This window comes from Solanum verrucosum, unplaced genomic scaffold (assembly GCF_900185275.1).
Source record: "Solanum verrucosum unplaced genomic scaffold, falcon-dt-bn FXZP01000117.1, whole genome shotgun sequence".
NCBI classification, from domain to species: domain Eukaryota; kingdom Viridiplantae; phylum Streptophyta; class Magnoliopsida; order Solanales; family Solanaceae; genus Solanum; species Solanum verrucosum.
This window is the reverse complement of record NW_026020014.1, coordinates 1,260,115-1,280,372: the sequence shown is the minus strand read 5'-3', so window position 1 is coordinate 1,280,372 and position 20,258 is coordinate 1,260,115. Positions and strand designations below refer to the sequence as shown.

Below are 20,258 nucleotides of genomic sequence, written 5' to 3'. Positions count from 1 at the left end.
GGGTTTTTAAATTTGAGCTTGCTTTGCTAGTTTGAATTTATTTTATTTATTTTATTTTTAAAAGGTAAATTATGTGGCAAGCGCATGCCACTTAATTTTTTATACAAATTTGGGTGTGAATTTTTAAGGGGGGTATATATTATACTTTTAAAATGTTCAGGGGGTAATAGGATCCCGTAAAGTATAAGTGTGTAGTTGAAAATTAGGTAATAGATTAGGGAGGCTTTTGGCTATTTTCTCCTAGAAAAATAATTACTATACTATTAAGAAAAGAAATGTTTAAAAAAAAATATATATACTTATATATAAAACGAATATCTTTTTGATACATTTAGGAACAACAAGGATATTTTTGAACCACGACAGAGACATTAATAGGTTATAAACTATTAATCGAAGACATATTTTTCCAATTTCACATAATTTAATGAGGAATTTTTGCATATAGTCATTAAAAACAACTTATTCAAGCTCAATAGCTATAATTTGCTAGTTACGATTCGTAGTTGCATGTTAGAGGGAGGAGAGAGGCGAGTGAGAGAGGGTCGAGAGTGGCGAGATTCGAATTGTACATGTATATCTGTCGAATTGTATATGTATATCTGTCAAATAATTATATATATATAATTGGTATACAAATATATTTGTATATCTGGTGAGCGAGATTGCGAGAGGGAGGAGAGAGACGAGCGATGGCAAAGAGTGGAGAAAGGTGAACTGTATATGTAAATCTGTCAGATAATTGTATATATGTTATTAGTATACATATGTATTTGTATATCTGACGAACGAGATTGGGAGAGGGAGGAGAGAGGGAGAAAGACTAACTGTATATGTATAACTATCATATATTGTGTATGTATAATTTGTATTTGTATATGTATAAAAGAGGAGAGAGGCGACGTAATTACAACTAAAATTAAGTTGCGAGCCGTAATTAATTCAAACTATAACTATGTTACCTAGTTAACTAGTATATGTTTGCTTATTTTTTCATGACATTTTAAAATCTTTTTCATTTTTTAATAAAGTAAAACTTCTAAGAACTTCAATCCAATTTTTTTTCTTCAAAAATATTTGTCTAAACCTATCTAAAATATAGCAAGGAGAAAACCCCAATCTGATGAGGAACAGAAAAACCTAAAGTACAATAGGAGTATTTCCCCCCCCTATAAATTAGAGAAGTATATATTAGTGGGAATCTAAAAGGTACAAAGACTGTTTGTTGTGTTGTACTAAATTAAGAGCAGAGCAAAGAGGCGGGAAAACGTGAGGAAGAAGAGAGAATGAAGGACAAAACGGAGAAACCCGGACAACAGCCGCCGACGGTCGACGAACGGTACACACAATGGAAGTCTCTGGTTCCTGTTCTCTACGATTGGCTTGCGAACCACAATCTCCTCTGGCCTTCACTCTCTTGTCGGTCAGTACCTATATATATCACATTCTTCTATCTCTCTAGGGTTTTGAACTGCTCATTGTTAGTTTGGTGCATTTGTTCATACCTCTGTGTCTTAATTTTGATTTGACACGGAGTTCAATAAATTAAATAATACTTTTTGAATTTTGTTTTGGTTTGTTTGTTTGTTGGTTTTGACTTGACATGAGTTCAAGAAATTAAAGAATACTGTGGAATCTTGTTGGTGAGTACACTCACATCCCCATTCCTCTATCTATCTAGGGTTTTGTTAACCAGCACTTCCTTCCTAATGTAGAGTGTTAAACTGCTCATTGTTAGTTTGGCGCATTTGTTCATACCTGTGTTGTTTTAATTTTAATTTGACACGGAGTTCAAGAAATTAAAGAATATTGTTAAATCTTGTTTCAGTTTCTTTGTCTTGTTTCGACTTGGCATGAGTTCAAGAAATTAAAGAATACTGTTAAATCTTGTTTCAGTTTCTTTGTCTTGTTTCGACTTGGCATGAGTTCAAGAAATTAAAGAATACTTTTTGAATCTTGTTTCTATTTGTTTGTTGGTTTTGTCTTGACATGAGTTCAAGAAGTTAAAGAATACTGTTGAATCTTGTTTCAATTTGTTTGTTGGTTTTGACTCGACACGAGTTCAAGAAATTAAAGAATACTTTTTGAATCTTGTTTCAAATTGTTTGTTGGTTTTGACTTGACATGAGTTCAAGAAATCATATATCATATCATATATCATATATATATATATATATATATAAAAGAGAACCTTAGGCCCGCTTACGTGGCGCCACCACAAACTAAAATTTCCTTTTAATTTATTTATTTCCAAAACTAGCATTCTCTTTTCATGAAAAGTTGCAAATTTTATGAAAAGTTGCGGCTTTTATGAAAAGTTGCGGCTTATATGAAAAGTTGCGGCTTATATGAAAAGTTGCGGCTTATATGAAAAGTTGTGACTTTTATGAAAAGTTGCGACTTTAATGAAGAATTGCGACTTTTATGAAAAGTTGTGACTTTTATGAAAGGTTGTGACCTTTCCGAAGGGTTGCAACTTTTTCAAATAGTTGTAACCTTTCCGAGAAGGCACAATAAACATTTGTTCACACTATCCTTTTTTGTCTATAAATAGAGGGATTTCCTCTCATTTTAAAACAACAAAAATTCTGAACTTCCTCTTCTTCTTCACAATTAAATATTTGTGTACTTTGCTTTTGTTGAGTGACTCACTGACACCATTGATTATGTTACAGATCTTGGTATGTATTTTTACAGTCATTAATTTATGCTTATGTTATTAAGGCTAAATGATAAGATGTAATAATTTTTATTTTCCTTTATATTATTAATGTTTGTTATTACGTAATCTTGTATGTAAGATAATATAGTGTTTTAGTTTTAATGACTTATAGGTTTTAAGTATTATTCTATAAATTCCGTGATATTAAATTCCCGAGCGAAGCGCAGGTAATTTTACTAGTTAAAGAATAATGTTGAATCTTGTGGTCCTTAAACTAAATATATGTACCAAAATATCCTATCTTGTCGTCTTAAACATGACATGTGTAAAACTAAAACTAAAGATTTGTCAATAAAAGAAACATACATTCTTTTTTGAAAACTAAAAAGTAAAGTAAGCAAACAAATTGATATAGAAGTAATATCTGTTTGTTCTTTTTCCAAAGGGATATCTCAAGATTAGGGGGATTAATAGAGTTAAGGATAATCTACAGGGGATATATCGACCGGTCTGTGTGAGTGCATGGGGGCTGTAGTGCTTTGTGAAGCTACTTCTTGAGAAACTGGTGTTTATAGATTTTCTGTCAACCTAGACATCCATGTGAAATTCATAATTAAGGGTCTACAAATGATACCCTTGGATTTTACTTACTTATTTAAGTAGTCTTCTCTACATCTGTTTTGTGTGAGGACAGGAGAGGATGTGGGTAGATGCCAGCGAAGGTTCCAGTATTTTCACGCTGTTTGTTAAGTGATGTATCAAATTTAATCAAACTCAGCCTACAATGATGTCATAAGTTTGACAGTGAAGTGTACTGGCAGAATATTGGTTCATCTATTGTTGGGATGCAGGTTTTCTGCCGTATTTGATTGCAGATTCTTTGGCCATTGGTTTATACTTTTATATTTCTCTCTTTATTTATATCTCTGTTTTGGTCTATTTAGAGATTTATTTGTTTTACTGTACCTTCAGCCTCTTCATGTGACAGTATTGCTTCTTTGCTTGTTTATCTATGGATGCTAATAAATGAAATTACTGATTTTCTCTTTCAGATGGGGCCCCCAGTTTGAGCAAGCAACTTACAAAAACCGCCAGCGCCTCTACCTTTCCGAGCAGGCAAGATGATCATTTCATATTCTTTAATCTAGGGTAGCTTTCAGTTTGTATCCACTATGCACATATATACTTCTTTCTTCGGGTATGGACTTGAAGTGCATAATGATCTTTCCATAGCAAAAAATTGGTACCTCGTCAAAATATGTTGCACTACCATGAGTGAATTTTTCCATGTTGATGGTGATTCATGGAACATTGGAGAGAAGGATGTATTAGTCTTCTTTATGCCAAGGATTTGATGAAAACTCAGCCTAAATATGAACAGGATCTGGAAATCAAGACGTAGTGAATGCTTGAAAAATGTAAATCAAACAGGGAAGTTTCTATTTGACATTTATATGTTATTTTTTCGTGATGGTAAACACGTTAGATTGGCCTTGATAATAGTTTTATAAGGTTGCTAGTAAAGAGCTTGGAAGTATCAAGAGTATTTGTTTGTTCAGTTTTTGCTTTCAAATCCATAGTCTGTGTGGTAGTTATTATCATCACATCCTTCGTCATCTCATTTTTCTCTTAAATCACTGCGAAGGCCATCTCAACTTTCATCATAATCCCCTTTTTCTCCTCCCTGCAGACTGATGGTAGCGTTCCAAATACCCTTGTCATAGCTAATTGTGAGGTTGTAAAACCTAGGGTTGCAGCAGCACAACACATATCTCAGGTGTTCTCCTGTGCATAGATGCAAGCTTTTTCCTATTTCTTCCTGTTGTTCTTTCCACTTATTCACTTTTTATGATATTGATTGCCTATTTTTCAGTTCAACGAAGAAGCACGTTCGCCTTTTGTAAAGAAGTTTAAAACTATTATTCATCCTGGTGAGGTACATCTTTCTTTGCCCATCTTACTATAGGATCCAAACATGAATTCTTCTCTTTTTGGTTTATCTAATAATTTGATCATATTGTTAAGATTTTGTATTACTTTAGAATACAGGCAATTAGTGCTCAGTTAGTAGAATTTCCTGAATGGTTATTTTCCCCTGGTAGCTTGTTTCATCACTAATGCAGTGGAGCGTTTAATGCATTTTGTTTTTTCAATTAAACTAAGAGTCAAACCCTCTTGTAGTAGCCTCATTTGTCCGGACTATTTTTGCCTATCATAGTGCTTGACTGTTTATACACCTATAGTGTCATTACATTTACATCTTATTTGGCTAGTATAGACAAAAAATACTCAGAACTCATTCTTCTCAAAGTTTGTCTGTTATAAAACATAAGAAAAATCATTTAAATTTAAAATCTCAGAAGATATTCAAGTCCACAAGAGCTTTTGACATTCCAGATTTCTTGTTGGGACTTACAGAATTAATTAAAGTTACGTCTCCAGTAAACTAAGATGTAATTAATAGATATTTTTTGTTACTATACAATGATAAAATATAATATATGGATATGGGAGTAAGGATGTTATATAGGTAATTTTTCAAAGGGTGTACCATTATAATGATGGATGTTATTGTTTTACGTAAAAAACTGTTATAGAGGTAAAATATAACATAAAAATTTGGGAAAAAGGTCTGAAATATATCCTAACTTTGACCGAAATCGCTGTAACAATATCGAACTTTGGAAAGGACCTTTTACCCCCGCACTATTTAATAGTATATTTTAAAGGTATATACCCTTTTCCCTAAAAATTCAGATTCAAAGAGAACTAGCCTGCTATAGTGTAGTGTTGTAATAGAGGGTGGTTGCCATTAGGTGCTTATGTTGAAATTCTCACATGGTTTCATAGTTAAATTCTTGTTTTAGACTTCATAATGGCTTAATATGTTAAATGTTGTGGAACTGTGAATTACTCACACTTGCATAATTATCTTTGGAGCAAAAATTGAGAAACTTATTGCATAAAGCCAAATGAAATAGCGATATGTTTTTTTTTTGAGAATGGTAAACTTTACTTCTATATATCCACAAGTGTACTACAACAAAGTGTAGTCCCCCATCACATAATTCTCTTTACAAAATCCTAATAATTCTAATTACAACCAGTCGATTGCATTAAAAACATTTCCAATGTTGTTTATAGCTACTTGTTTACACCAAAAATAGTAAAGACCTAAGCAGTCTGTCTTAATCTTCTGTATGTTGCTCTTTTTGCCTTCAAAATGTCTCTGATTTCTCTCCTTCCATATGGTCCACCAGATACATGCGGGAACCATCTTATTATAAAGCCAAACCAGGTGTCATTTCCCAACACTGAGATAATTTGGGGTCATAAATTTGGATTTAGACTTGGAAGAGATTCATAGGGAGTATTAGTGCTTATAGGCCCCAATTTCTGGTTAGATTAATTGAACTTTTGCCAGTACCTTTTTTCCCTCATTTAGTGGGAAAATAATTTTCCACAGACGGTTTCCAATATAATTGTGCAGCTGTTTTTTTTGTCATGATTCTTTTTGATGTCAGTTATACTTTCTCATGTGAAGATGAATTTATTCATTGAATCTTGCTGAATCCTTTCAATTATACTAATTGTTCTCCTTATTCTCACTATAAGAATGGGAATTGCTGGACCGACCCGCGTTGCTTAAAAAAAATCAATTACAGAAGCACTCATAACATGTAATATGTATTTGAAAGACAATAATTTCTATAATATGATTTCAGGTGAATCGAATTAGGGAACTGCCTCAGGATAGCAAAATAGTGGCCACACACACTGACAGTCCTGATGTAAGCATCTGCTTCTGAATATTTCAATTTCCTTTTGTAGCCCTATCATACACAATTGTCTCCTCCCTTGTGGCTGCTGTTTCATTGGTGTCCATATCAATATTTAGTTTCCACTGAAATCTTTAAGGTGACCTTGGAAAATTTTGGAATCAGGTTCTTATTTGGGATGTTGAGTCTCAGCCTAATCGCCATGCTACCTTGGGAGTAAATAATTCTCGACCAGACTTGGTGGGTTTCTAAACAACATGTTCAGTTTGCCAACTTTGTATTCTTATAAGTAGTGACTGAGAGTCTATATTTACTTGCAGATCTTGACTGGACATCAAGACAATGCTGAATTTGCGCTCGCAATGTGCCCTTCTGAGCCTTTTGTGCTCTCTGGAGGTTGACCGACCAGTCTTTGCATGATATTTTCTTTTTAGGATTTTGTGATTACTTTTATTCAATTAAGCAGCTCATTGTTTACTGCACGTCTATTAACCGATAAAATGCAATCTTTAAAAAAATTCTACCCCCCGCTTGTTTCAATTTGTTTGTCCTACTTTCCTTTTATAGTCTGCTTCAAAAAGAATGCCTCTTCCTGATTTTGGCAACTCTTTAATTCTAACTTTCTACGTGACATATTTAAGATCACAAGATTAAAGAACATTTTTGTACATTCTATATATATTTACTTAACAACGATAAGATTTAGAAGTCTTCTTTATTTTCTTTAACTCCGTACTAAGTAAAACTAGGCAAAAAAATTGAAACGGTAGGAGTATTTCTTTTTAGCTTTTACCCTTAGTGACACGTTCTGATCATTGGTGGGGGGTGGTGGAGTATGGTTTTACAGCTTATTCCATGGATAACAATTTTCTGCTACCCGGGTAAACCCATATTTTGTTTCAAAACAATTCCTTCTTTTTGACTCCCGTGTGGATTTAGTGTTGTATTGCTTCTATCTGGTAAAATGAGACCAGTATAATGAATACTTTCAACCCCATAATCGTTTTAGAAAGTAACAACATATGCCACAACCTAGTTGGCACAAAATCATATCAGGGTTTGATGAAGAACACCATGCTATGGTTAGTTGAATTTATTAAATGAATTTGTAGTTTCTGTAAGGGGTCGTTTGGTAGAGTGTATTATGCATGCATTAGCCTTGTGTATTACTAGTACCTTGTTTGGTACTCTTTTCCAACCTATGTATAACTAATGCTTGCATTAGTTATACACTCTATTGTGTATTAAAGTGTGTATTGCTAATACCATGGATTTCTAGGTATTAGCAATGCAATGGTTTTAATGCATGCATTAACTCAATTAAAGACCCAATTGTCCCTCAATACCTTTTTTAATAGTGAAGGGTATCTTTGTAAATAATTTTTTTAATGCATCAAACCAAACAATGCATAAAAATAATCTATGTATAATTAATGCGAGCATAATTAATACATGCATTGCTAATGCAAGCATTACTAATACACTTTATTTAGCATTATTCTTATACACTCTACCAAACGACCCCTAAGAGTTAAGAGTTCTATGGTATATTTTCTTTCTAGAAGTGTGTTGCATGAACTGTGTTGGAGGGACTATAATCTCTTCCTTAAATGGGTATCTATTGTTAACCTAGGGAAACTTTTGGAACACATCAGAGTTTAGCCTCTTACTATTGTTAATGCCTGCAGTCAATTATTATTATCTCCTTTAGTTCTTACCTCAGATACGTTAAACTTTTCCAAGCTTGTGTAAAATAAAGCTAATGCACTCATGGATTAATTGTTGCAGGGAAGGACAAATCGGTTGTTCTGTGGAGCATTCATGATCATGTGTCTACTTTGGCAGCAGCAGACCAGGGAGAAACAAAGTCTCCTGGATCTGGAGCAGGTAACTCGAAACCTTCTGCAGAAGGCCCTACTGTTCAAGCTCGAGGTATTTTCCAAGGACACGATGATACTGTAGAAGATGTTCAGTTTTGCCCTTCCAGGTAGCTATCGCATCTCCCACATTGTATAAGATATTGAGTTAGTCCTTCAGTTTTTTTGTTAGGAGTTGTGATACTTGGTTGTTTGGGGTTAACACTGCCAAAACCTTCGTGTAATGTGAGCTTGATTGAAGCTGAGCTAATACACGTATGAGCTGTTGTGTCGCATGTCATAGAAGAGAGAAAAATGAAGAAAACAACAGAAAAAAAAGCAATTTGTTCATTGCTTATCCTGGATTAATACATCCTTACAGGATTCCTCTTTTTGGATAAAGTGCGCAGGAGTTTTGCAGTGTTGGAGATGATTCCTGCCTTATACTCTGGGATGCAAGAGCTGGTTCTTCTCCTGCTGTCAAGGTTGTATTCATTTCTTTTACTGAAGCACTTAGTAACTTGTTTTCTACCCTTTTTCTGTGGATAAGCAGAGAGCTTCTCTTGATCTGTGCTTGTATAAAAATGACTTTCCCTGATTTTTAGTGAAATCTTACTATAGATATGTGGCCTCTGTGTGCGTGTGTGTAGAGGTCAGGAGGCATTTCTGTCATATTGCCTGTTCTTAAACTGTAGTTTGTGATATCAGATAGATAAGTGTCGTGTCCCAAAATGCCCCCTAGATGTGATTGGCAACCCAACACACACCACCGGCCAGGCGAACCCAGTTTTCGTACCTTAACCATTAATTCACAGCATTTGATAAATTAATAAGTATTCAAACAATATGATAATCTTATAGGTTTGCTATTTTTTTGAAGCCGGTAGCATGTATTCTTCTTCAGCATTGGATATGCTGTCCACTTTCAAAAGTGTGCTTACATAGATGGCTAATTACAAATAGCCTAGGAAATCAACTCTCTGTATTTCATCTACTATACATTGCTCTTTACATCAAAAACATAAAGTAGAAATGCATTTCCCTTTGATCTTTTCAAGGGAGTTTGAGCTTCCTTTGAAAATTCTCTCATTCTCTCCTTCCATATGGTCCACCATATGCAAGCTGGGACAGTTTTCCACCATCTCTTCTGGCTTTTGCTCACTCCCCTTCTGATCCAGCAGCTCAATAGATCAACAGTGAGCTCTGGCATTGTCCAGCTTTCCCCAGCCAAGGTAATGAATAGGGACCAGACTTAGGAAGTTACCATGCAGTGGAGGAAGAGGCTACTGTTTGTTTCATTAGCTTCCATACAAAGAGGGCATATGCAAGCTAAGTGAAATTTCCTTTTCTGTAATGCTTCATGGGCGAGACATGCCTTCCCTACTACCATCCAGGAGAAGCATTTCACCTTAGTAGGTGCTTTTCCAAGTAGCTTCTTGAGTTAATTTAAGATGGAGTATAGTAAATCTTGGCGATATGTGGTAGTTAATAGCAGCAGGATTTAGGAAAAATGGTGATGGATAATTGTTAATTATGAGGGCTGGTGATAATTCTTAGATTTACTTTTTGTGCCCTTTCAGAAAAAACCATATAATGCCAATGCTAGGCACTTGTTGGCTTTTGGATTCTACTCCATACATCCCAATTTAATTGGTAGTTTGACTTGACACATTTAATTAGGGAAGAATTGTAAATAGGAGTTCAGTAATTGATAGGAGAACATGTTGGTCTATACATTAGTGTTTAACCTTTTCAGAGAATAGATTAGAGAAAATGTTGTATTGCAAAGACTTTTCATTAAAGCCCCTCAAAGTAGATGTAAACCATACAGTTCTCGACTCTTCCACTTATGATGTCTTTCCATTAAATTATGCATCTATTTGCTTTGCATTCCTTGAATTGTCTACTTTCTTATCATTTTTATTTCTGCGGTTGCTACTAAATTATTTGCTGTATCTTTTGGTCATAATCATGTCTCTAATTGGACTTTGCGATCTGATCATTTTTCCTGCAGGTAGAAAAGGCTCATAATGCTGATCTTCATTGTGTTGATTGGAATCCTCATGATGTAAATTATATATTGACCGGGTAATGATTGTAACTGTTTGTCCTATTGAACTCAATAAAGATAAGTAGGTTGATCCTTGGACAGTGCATTAAGCTTTCTGTAATATTTATGCAGTGTGTATCTTTTTTTTTTCCTCCCTTAATGTGAATACCTGGTTCCATGATTCCACGGATGCTTTTCAATTTTTGTGGAAGCCTTAAATTATAGCTACGCCTCCTTCAGGTCGGCAGACAACACCGTTCGCATGTTTGATCGACGAAACCTCACTTCTGGGGGAGTGGGATCGCCTATACATATCTTTGAGGGCCATGCTGCTGCTGTGCTTTGTGTACAGGTTTGAGAGCTACTGACATATGTGCTTTCTTTTGCTGTCCACCCTTCTTTACATTGATAAGGGTTACCTATTTGCATGAGACCTGCACTGGTGTTTGATAAAAAATTCTGTTTCAGTGGTCCCCAGATAAATCATCAGTCTTTGGAAGTTCAGCAGAAGATGGTATCCTGAACATCTGGGATCATGAAAGGGTTAGAGATCCTTATCTTCTTATTTCTTTCGTGTCTTTCCTTTTCCTCATGTTCCATATGCTGAGGAAGTTCTTCTAGTTAACGATGAAAATCAAGTTGTTGACTCTTTAAAAAATCATTTTCATGACTTGCATAAAATAATGTATTTATATTATCCAATGATATAGAAAAACATGGTTTTGTGCATAAACCCAGAGAGGCACTAAATTGACTGCTATTTTTTGGTATTATTTAAGCTCCTTTTTTTCCCCTAGTAAGGCATCATTATTTGTTAGACTCCATGATAATCGCAAGCCCTTTCTTTTTATCTATCTATTGACTGACATTGTTAAGGTTATAGCTTATCATTTGCTTCATTCAAGTGGTGACATTGTTTTGATTTATGGATTTTGTTCCTATCTAACAGTCAAAAGAAATTATACTTCACTGTTAGTAGTTTCAACTAATGGCTTTGATGATGTTCATGGAGGCTTTGGTTTTGGGGAGAGAAATGGGGGTGGAACTGCGCTTCTGGATTTTGCTAAGGCTTTTGAGTTGGTGATTGCTAACTCATGTAAAGTGTGTCAAGGATGAGGAAGGCAAAGTATTGGTGGATGAGACCTCCATTAAGCAGAGATGGCGAAGATACTTTCACAAACTTCTAAATGAAGAAGGGGGCGGAGACATTGTGTTGGGTGATTTGGCACACTCGGAAAGACTTCGGGACTTTGGGTACTGCAGGTGTTTTAGGAGCGAGGAGGTTATACGTGCTATTAGTAGGATGAGCAGGGGAAGAGCGACCGGACCCGATGAGATTCCGGTGGATTTCTGGAAGAGCACGGACAAGGCAGGTATAGAGTGGTTGACTGGGTTGTTTAATGTTATTTTTAAGACAGCAAAGATGCCTGATGAATGGAGGTGGAGTACAATGGTTCCGTTGTATAAAAACAAGGGTGATATCCAGAACTGTAACAACTACAGGGGTATCAAATTGCTAAGCCATACTATGAAGATTTGGGAGAGAGTGGTGGAGATGAGGGTGAGAAGAGGGGTGTCCATTTCTGAGAACCAGTTTGGATTCATGCCGGGACGGTCGACGACCGAAGCCATTCATCTTATGCGAAGACTGGTAGAAAAATATAGAGAAAGGAAGAGAGACCTACATATGGTGTTCATTGACCTTGAAAAGGCCTATGACAAAGTACCGAGGAATGTCCTCTGGAGGTGCTTGGAGGCTAAAGGTGTCCCGATGATTTATATTAGGGCGATAAAGGACATGTACGGTGGAGCCAAGACTCGGGTTAGAACGGTTGGAGGTGACTCGGAACATTTCCCAGTTGAGATGGGGTTGCGCCAAGGATCAGTCCTAAGCCTTTTTCTATTTGCTCTGGTGATGGATGAGTTGACGCGGTCTATTCAGGAGGAGGTCCCATGGTGTATGTTATTTGCGGATGACATAGTACTGATTGATGAGACGCGGGACAGAGTTAATGCGAGGTTGGAGGTGTGGAAGACAAACGCTTGAGTCTAAAGGGTTTAAGTTGAGTAGGACCAAAACAAAATATTTGGGGTGCAAATTCAGTGATGCGTTAGATGAGGCAGATGTAGAAGTGAGACTTGCCACACAGAGCATCCCCAAGAAAGAAAGTTTTAAGTATCTTGGGTCTGTAATACAAGGAAGTGGTGACATCGATGAGGATGTCACACATCGCATTGGGGTTGCTTGGATGAAATGGAGGCTTGCCTCTGGAGTCTTGTGTGATAAGAAAATTCCACCTAGACTTAAAGGTAAGTTCTACAGAGTGGTAGTTAGGCCGGCCTTGTTGTATGGAGCGGAGTGTTGGCCAGTCAAGAACTCTCATGTTCAAAAAATGCAGGTTGCGAAGATGAGGATGTTGAGATAGATGTGTGGACATACTAGGAGTGATAGGATTAGGAATGAAGTTATCCGGGAGAAGGTGGGAGTGGCCTCAGTGGTGGACAAGTTGAGGGAAGCGAGACTGAGATGGTTTGGTCATGTGAAGAGACGGGGCGCAGACGCCCCAGTGAGGAGGTGTGAGGGGCTGGTTGTAGAGGGTATGCGGAGGGGTAGAGGTAGGCCTAAGAAGTATTGGGGAGAGGTGATTAGACAGGACTTGGCTCAGCTTCACATTACCGAAGACATGACTCTAGATAAGAAGGAGTGGAGGTCTCGTATTAAGGTTGAAGGTTAGTAGGGCTAGCGTTCTCTCCTTGCAAGGGTAGGGGTTGTTAGCGTGTGTAGTAGTCCTAGTCTTGCACTTGCAGTTCTTGTCTGTGAGATCGATAGCCTTTTGTTGTTTATTGCGTTTCACTTTTCTCATTGTTTATTGATGTCATTGTCTTCCTTTGTTGATTGTATATTATCTTTCGTATTGGATGGTTTGTATATACACTGTCTTCCTCGCCTTTTACTTGGATTTGAGGTACCTGAGCTGAGGGTCTTCCGGAAACAGCCTCTCTACCTCGCACGAGGTAGTGGCAGGCAAGGTCTGCGTACACTCTACCCTCCCCAGACCCCACCTAGTGGGATTACACTGGGTATGTTGTTGTTGTTGTTGTGTTAGTAGTTTCAATGAAAATTATTTTCTCCCAGATTGGTAAGAGGGAGGACGGTGCTAGTAGGAAAGCTCCAACATCTCCTCCAGGCTTATTCTTTCGTCATGCTGGACATAGGTATGCATTTTCTGTTCGATTATTTTACACTAAATTTTGTTTGCATGGTTCCAGTTCTCTTCTGCTTCTATACCCTTAATGTGTTTGGAGATGCTTCTGATTGACTATTATCAAAGCCCCTACCCTGTGCCCCCAAAAGAAAAGGAAAAAAAAGAGAAAATGGTGGGGCAGTGGGGGTTGGGTGGCAAGTCCAAAATAAAGAAAAGAGTGAACTCCACGGCAGTGAATTTTTTTTTTCTCTGTAGTGATAATTTTTTATTGCTGTATTTGTCAACAGATCAGTTCATTGACCTTGCACCAAGATGGTGTCAAATTTTTATTTTTGTTTATGTAGTATAGATGCCGTGCTGCATAAAACATCTCCGATCAGGCTTCCCTCCATGAACATCCTCTGTAGCCATTGTTATCAATTGTATTCCAGAGCATATTTTCTAGGCCATGTAGATGCTAAAGCCATTGGCACAGTGTAGTGCAGAGGGTCATCAATAATAAATATGGTCCATATTTAAAAAAGAAAACCACGTATATTTATGACTTTGAAGTTAAGTAGAGAGCAACTGCATTCATATATACTCCATGTATGGAGTACTAACTTTGTGGATGAACATAGGGATAAGGTGGTCGACTTCCACTGGAATGTAGCAGATCCATGGACGATTGTTAGTGTCTCAGATGATGGAGAAAGTACTGGTGGAGGTGGTACATTACAGGTAACATCCAAACTTGTTATTATGCTGTTTAGTTGCTTTTATCCATCACACTAGGTTGACTTACAGATACATTTTATAATTCTCGGTATCTGATAAAACTAAAATTTGAATTCTATGTGGCATTTATTAAATTGTAAATGATGATTGGCGCACAATAAATTCAACAAGGCTTTGGCTTAAGCCTGATAAAGTTGAAAGACATCTGCTTCTCTGTGAGAAATTGTTATGATTTTTGATCTTTTCTTCGCCTAAATACCCTTCACGAGTTCACCATAGTTAGCAAAAGACCTTCACCTTATCCTATTGTTGATTTTCTTTTATGTAAAGCCCAAATGTAATATGTGACAGTGCGTTAGCATCTTCAATTGACATTTCTTAAATCTCATTGTTCAATCTTTTGCAGATATGGCGAATGATTGATCTCATTTACAGATCAGAAGATGAGGTTCTAGATGAACTGGACAAGTTCAAGTCTCACCTGCTTACTTGTTCTTAGTGTCTCCACATAAGCGATGTCACTGATGTTCAAGTCATGTTAATGGAAAAACTAACACGAAGCTACGAGTTTGCAGTTGATCAAATGGCTAGCTTTTGAGATATTTATGTATTGAATCCCTTATTTAATCTTTACCACGGACTTCAAAGATAATGAAAACACCTCCTTTTAGGCATATAAATGGGCTTTGAGGAGTTTAAGTGGCGTTTGGTTGAAAGAGAGAATTCCATGCATCTTTCTTTCCACAGTTGTAGTCCAAACAGTAATGCCTAAGAGCAGTAGTGTGGGATTTCAATGTCTAGAAAAGAGTTGAAAATTAATTAGTGTGTCGGAGAAGTTGAAGCTGTAATGAAGGTTTTATCGATCAAATTCTTATCTCTATAGTCCTTTTATTAGAATTGCTTGCATGTTTTTTCGATATTAGATTTCATGTTCCATGGTACATCTCAAGGTTTTGATTGTACAAACTGTTCTCAACTATTTATTCAACAAAAGGAATAACTCTACAGTAAAATGGGAGCACATGGTGTCAAAAATTCATGGTGTTCTTTTAGTTCTTCAGAAAAGGTGAGGCAATAAGAATTGCTTTACTAATTACATCCAGTAGTTAATTTATTTATTCATAGTAATAATTGCAATATTATGATACATCATATATATAAAGAAGATCAAATTGATAAGCATATTTCTATTTTAGCTGGACTAGTTATTGGCTTCATTACTGTCTTTTAAAGATGATTGATTTACTAGGCCAGCTTAGCAGTGTTCAAATTCAGTGTCTACCTTTCCTTGTTTTGGAAATTCAGTTTAGAAATTGTTATCAATATCTTGTAAGATTCAATTATGCAAATGCCAAATGTTGTTTCTTGATACTAACACCTTGTTTGGATGGTTCTTACTCGGTCTATTGTATTGTATTGTTTGCTTAAATACAATGTTTGTTTTGATTGTTACTTAAATTTTATTGTATCGTATTGTTTAAATTCATTTCTAAGTAACAATGAAAAGACTCATTTTATGTAATGACCGATTTAGTACGATCGCGTTGTTACCTCAATATTTTCTACTCATTTTGTCTTTCTTTATTATTAATAATCATATTTCATCTTTTATCCTATAGTAGCTTTACCCCGTACCTGATTTTTCTTGTATGTTTATCATTCAAAGTATGAATGTGTGACATTATGTATCGACAGAACGATACAATTTATCCAAACATTGTATTCCTTAAACAATCAATACAACAAAATATGATACATTATGTAAATATACGCAACAACCATTTAAACAAAATGTAAAAAGTCAACTTAAAACTTAGTATAAATAAAAAGTTACAGGAGGCGTCTAAATAAATTTATTTTGAAAATTTTTAGTAACCCTCTTTCCCTATCCCCATTTTTTTTTCTTTTTTAAAAATAAAATCTTTTTAGAAAAATATTAAATTATTTGGTAACATATCATATTCAATCCAAATTAGAAAAGAGTAAAAAGAGTGTATATAGAGTAGCATTAAGAAATAGAAAAAAAGAGAACAAAATTTGGTTCCTGCCTAGAAATGCATAAAAGAAAAAAAGCTCCAAAAATTGTTCAGAGTTGAGTGTTTTGGCGTATTGAGTTGAGAAGTGAAGATGGATAGACGAAGATCTTTGTGGCTTACTGTCATCTTCATCTCTTTGTTATCTTCTGCTCACTCCTTTTATCTACCTGGCGTTGCTCCTCGCAATTTTCAAACTGTATGTTCCTCTTTCTTCACTCAAATCTTGTTTTTTATTGTATTCCTACAAAAAAAAAGTGAATTTAGTGTAACCATTTTTTGAATGGTTTAGACCCTTTTGAAATCTTGGGGTTTTAGTAATTTCAGTAGTCTGAGTTGTTGCGACTGAGAAGGGTTTGGATCTGTTGATTTTTGACCGACTGGCGAGGTTTTGAGAGAGAGTATGTCCTGTTTTGATCTGGGGTTCTGTTTTTTTCCCTCGTTGGATAATGGGTATGATTAATGATCTATTTTAGTTGATAGACCAATCCCATTCAGGCAATCGAAGTGCTTTGATGAGTGAATACATTTGATTGATACCTAATCTGTGTTTTCCAGCTTAGATGAAATAAACAGAGAAATGTAGTGTGTGTTTAGCTCTGAATTCTCATTTCTTGAGAGAGGAAGAAGCTGTGAGGATCTTATTCTTAAGCACATGTTGCTTTGGGTGTTGAGCTTGATTGACTCGAAGACTGAAGCTGTTTGAATTGGTTTAAGCATAGAATGTTATGGAAATTGTGTATGGGATTATTAGGTACATTTTGGATTGGTTGTTTGGGATCGAAAAATCAGAAAAGAGTATCTGTTGAAAGATACAATTTTTTTTATGTTTGAGCATCTATCTTTTGGATTTCTATTTACTGTTTGATTGTCGCTCCTTGTGAAAATTTTCTGGAAACTCTCTGAAGCTGCCTTCCTCGCTTCGTCTTTGGGTTTCAGAGTTGTGAACCTCTTCCTTTCCTGCTGGTTTCTCTGTCATGTTTGATTGTTTCTCACCAGCTTTCTTTTTCAACTTTTTTCAGGGTGATCCTCTTAATATCAAAGTGAACAAGCTGTCATCTACAAAAACACAACTTCCCTATGACTACTACTTCTTGAAGTACTGCAGGCCTACCAAGATTGTGAATAGTGCAGAGAATTTAGGGGAGGTTCTGCGAGGTGATCGCATAGAGAATTCAGTGTATAGTGTAAGGAAATTTTTTCTGTCTAATCTGATAATTGCTGAAGGAAAAAGAAGAAAAGTTTTTTTTCCCCTAATATGTGCTTATGAGCTAACTTGCTGAGTGAATCTATCCTTGTGAATTATTTTACAGTTTCAAATGAGACAAGAACAACCATGCCAAGTGATTTGTAAGCAAAAGCTCAATGCTGAATCTGCAAAGAACTTCAAGGAGATGATTGATGATGAATACAGAGTTAATATGTAAGATTAAATTTAGTCTGCCCGTCCCCTAAATTTACTTTAATCCTCATGAACATGATTTTGACTCAAATTTTACACATCAATTAAAGCACAGAGGTGATGTGGAAGACAAATTTTGTTTTACTCTTTTCCCATGAGAATTTGGTTTAGTCCTACCGTGCATTATTTTTAAATCATGCTTTTATGTCTGAATTAAAATTCAGTGTTGAATGTTCATCTAATAATGCAGGATTTTGGATAACCTTCCAGTTGCAGTTCTTAGACAAAGGCGGGATGGAATTAAATCAATTACTTATGAGCATGGTTTCCGTGTTGGATTCAAGGGGAATTATGCTGGGGTTTGTACAGTCTTGGAATTGCTATAGACTGATAGCTTAGTCCTCACAAATTTAGTCTAACTGTTTTTGCATTCACTTTCTGATAGAGCAAAGAGGAGAAATATTTCATCAACAACCACTTGAGCTTCCGAGTCATGTACCACAAGGATCCTGAAACCGATACTGCTCGTATTGTTGGATTTGAAGTGACACCAAACAGGTTTCAATGCTTTACATCTAGGCCTTGTGTCTTTCTTTTTTCTTTCCTTTTCCTCTCTATGTCCTGGGGTTGGGGAGAGGAATTATGTCCTTGCTCTTCTTTTCTCATGTGATTTTATTGATAGCATTAATCATGAGTACAAGGAGTGGGATGAAAAGAACCCTCAGGTGACAACGTGCAATGAGAAAACAAAAGATTTGGTTCCAGGTAGCTCTGTTCCCCAAGAAGTAGATGCAGATAAGGATGTTGTATTCACCTATGATGTTTCTTTCGAGGTATTCTCTAATTGAACTTTTGTCCTTCCTATGTTAGGCTTGAAGCAGTTATTCTTTGGCTGCAGATATCTTAGTTACTATTGTTGTTCTTCCTTAGGGAAGCGATGTAAAATGGGCTTCTCGTTGGGATACATACCTGCTCATGAATAATGATCAGATTCATTGGTTTTCCATCATAAATTCCCTTATGATTGTCCTATTCCTTTCTGGTATGGTTGCGATGATCATGATGAGAACTTTGTACAGAGATATCGCAAACTATAATCAATTGGAAACGCAAGATGAGGCTCAGGAAGAAACAGGATGGAAACTTGTTCATGGGGATGTTTTTCGTGTTCCAACTAATTCTGGGTTACTGTGTGTTTATGTCGGAACTGGTGTCCAAATATTTGGTATGACACTTGTGACAATGATTTTCGCTCTTCTGGGTTTCTTATCACCTTCAAATCGTGGTGGGCTTATGACTGCCATGGTTCTACTATGGGTTTTCATGGGCTTGTTAGCTGGCTATTCTTCTGCTCGTTTCTACAAAATATTCAAAGGAACAGAGTGGAAAAGGATTACCTTGAAAACTGCTTTCATGTTCCCCGGAATACTTTTTGCCATCTTCTTTGTGCTGAATGCTCTTATCTGGGAAGAGCATTCTTCTGGAGCATTGCCATTTGGCACTATGTTGGCTCTAGTGTGCTTGTGGTTTGGGATTTCAGTACCTTTAGTATTTGTTGGCAGCTACCTTGGTTACAAAAAACCAGCCATTGAAGACCCTGTCAAGACGAACAAAATCCCCAGGCAAGTACCAGAGCTTGCATGGTATATGAAACCGGCCTTTTCGGTACTTATTGGGGGCATCCTTCCTTTTGGAGCTGTTTTCATTGAGCTATTCTTCATCTTGACGTCCATATGGCTGAACCAGTTCTACTACATCTTTGGCTTCCTCTTCATTGTTTTCGTGATCTTGATAATCACATGTGCAGAGATAACTGTTGTGCTGTGCTACTTCCAGTTGTGCAGTGAAGACTATAATTGGTGGTGGAGAGCTTATCTGACTGCTGGATCCTCCGCATTATACTTGTTTCTCTACTCTATTTTCTATTTCTTCACCAAGTTGGAGATCAGCAAACTGGTTTCAGGCATATTGTACTTTGGTTACATGTTGATCGCATCATATGCCTTCTTTGTGTTGACAGGAACAATTGGCTTCTATGCTTGCTTCTGGTTTGTTCGGAAGATCTACTCCTCGGTGAAGATTGATTGATCGGAGGAGAGAGCTCATAGCTTATTATTAGTATAGTGAAAAGGGTCTGTAATAGCCTAAAGTTCTGTTGATGCTGAGATTAGGAAAAAAGGCACTAAAATTCTCACTCCATAGCACAATGTGGGCCAAAGAGTAAGTTGCAGCCTGTATAACAGTTCAGCCTTCTGGTATTAGCTTAGGCTTGGCTTGTAACATTTCCATTTTCTCTTCCGTTACACTGTTGCTTAATTTGTTCTTTTTTAGCAATGCATCTGGTAGGTCCTGGTAAAAGAAGTTTTGCTCAAATCTTATCAACAAAATCTCATATGCTCATCTTAGAAACCACTTAAAGTTGGATCAATTTAGAATATTAAATTATTGTGCGAGAACAGTTCTGTGATATATCCTTTTAACACAATTCAGCTCTCCTGTTTTTGATTTTGGATAACAGTGTTTGGAAATTTTCGAAACGCTAGCCTCTCTCTA

At 36.3% G+C, this 20,258-nt stretch overlaps 2 protein-coding genes across 2 annotated transcripts; both read left to right on the top strand.

Annotated features, from left to right (window-relative positions):
• The first annotated feature begins 1,176 nt into the window (after positions 1-1,176).
• On the top strand, positions 1,177-15,271 carry LOC125820789 (WD-40 repeat-containing protein MSI4-like). The gene is made up of 15 exons (XM_049500225.1): positions 1,177-1,423; positions 3,715-3,778; positions 4,353-4,439; positions 4,536-4,598; positions 6,388-6,453; positions 6,607-6,681; positions 6,762-6,837; positions 8,230-8,428; positions 8,701-8,782; positions 10,312-10,385; positions 10,588-10,699; positions 10,816-10,890; positions 13,484-13,563; positions 14,174-14,273; positions 14,677-15,271. The coding sequence occupies exons 1-15, from the start codon at positions 1,287-1,289 to the stop codon at positions 14,767-14,769; spliced, it is 1,383 nt and encodes a 460-aa protein (XP_049356182.1). The 5' UTR covers positions 1,177-1,286; the 3' UTR covers positions 14,770-15,271.
• Positions 15,272-16,333: 1,062 nt separating this feature from the next.
• LOC125820788 (transmembrane 9 superfamily member 7) lies at positions 16,334-19,995 on the top strand. The gene is made up of 7 exons (XM_049500224.1): positions 16,334-16,502; positions 17,326-17,490; positions 17,617-17,726; positions 17,956-18,064; positions 18,151-18,263; positions 18,388-18,538; positions 18,636-19,995. The coding sequence occupies exons 1-7, from the start codon at positions 16,398-16,400 to the stop codon at positions 19,791-19,793; spliced, it is 1,911 nt and encodes a 636-aa protein (XP_049356181.1). The 5' UTR covers positions 16,334-16,397; the 3' UTR covers positions 19,794-19,995.
• Positions 19,996-20,258: the final 263 nt, after the last annotated feature.

Coding starts and splice junctions, on each gene's coding strand:
- LOC125820789 (XM_049500225.1), top strand. CDS start 1,287: ATGAAGGACAAAACGGAGAAACCCGGACAACAGCCGCCGACGGTCGAC. Junction 6,454..6,606: donor CACACACTGACAGTCCTGAT/GTAAGCATCTGC, acceptor TTTTGGAATCAG/GTTCTTATTTGGGATGTTGA. Junction 6,838..8,229: donor GCCTTTTGTGCTCTCTGGAG/GTTGACCGACCA, acceptor TAATTGTTGCAG/GGAAGGACAAATCGGTTGTT.
- LOC125820788 (XM_049500224.1), top strand. CDS start 16,398: ATGGATAGACGAAGATCTTTGTGGCTTACTGTCATCTTCATCTCTTTG. Junction 16,503..17,325: donor CTCCTCGCAATTTTCAAACT/GTATGTTCCTCT, acceptor AACTTTTTTCAG/GGTGATCCTCTTAATATCAA. Junction 17,727..17,955: donor GATGAATACAGAGTTAATAT/GTAAGATTAAAT, acceptor CTAATAATGCAG/GATTTTGGATAACCTTCCAG.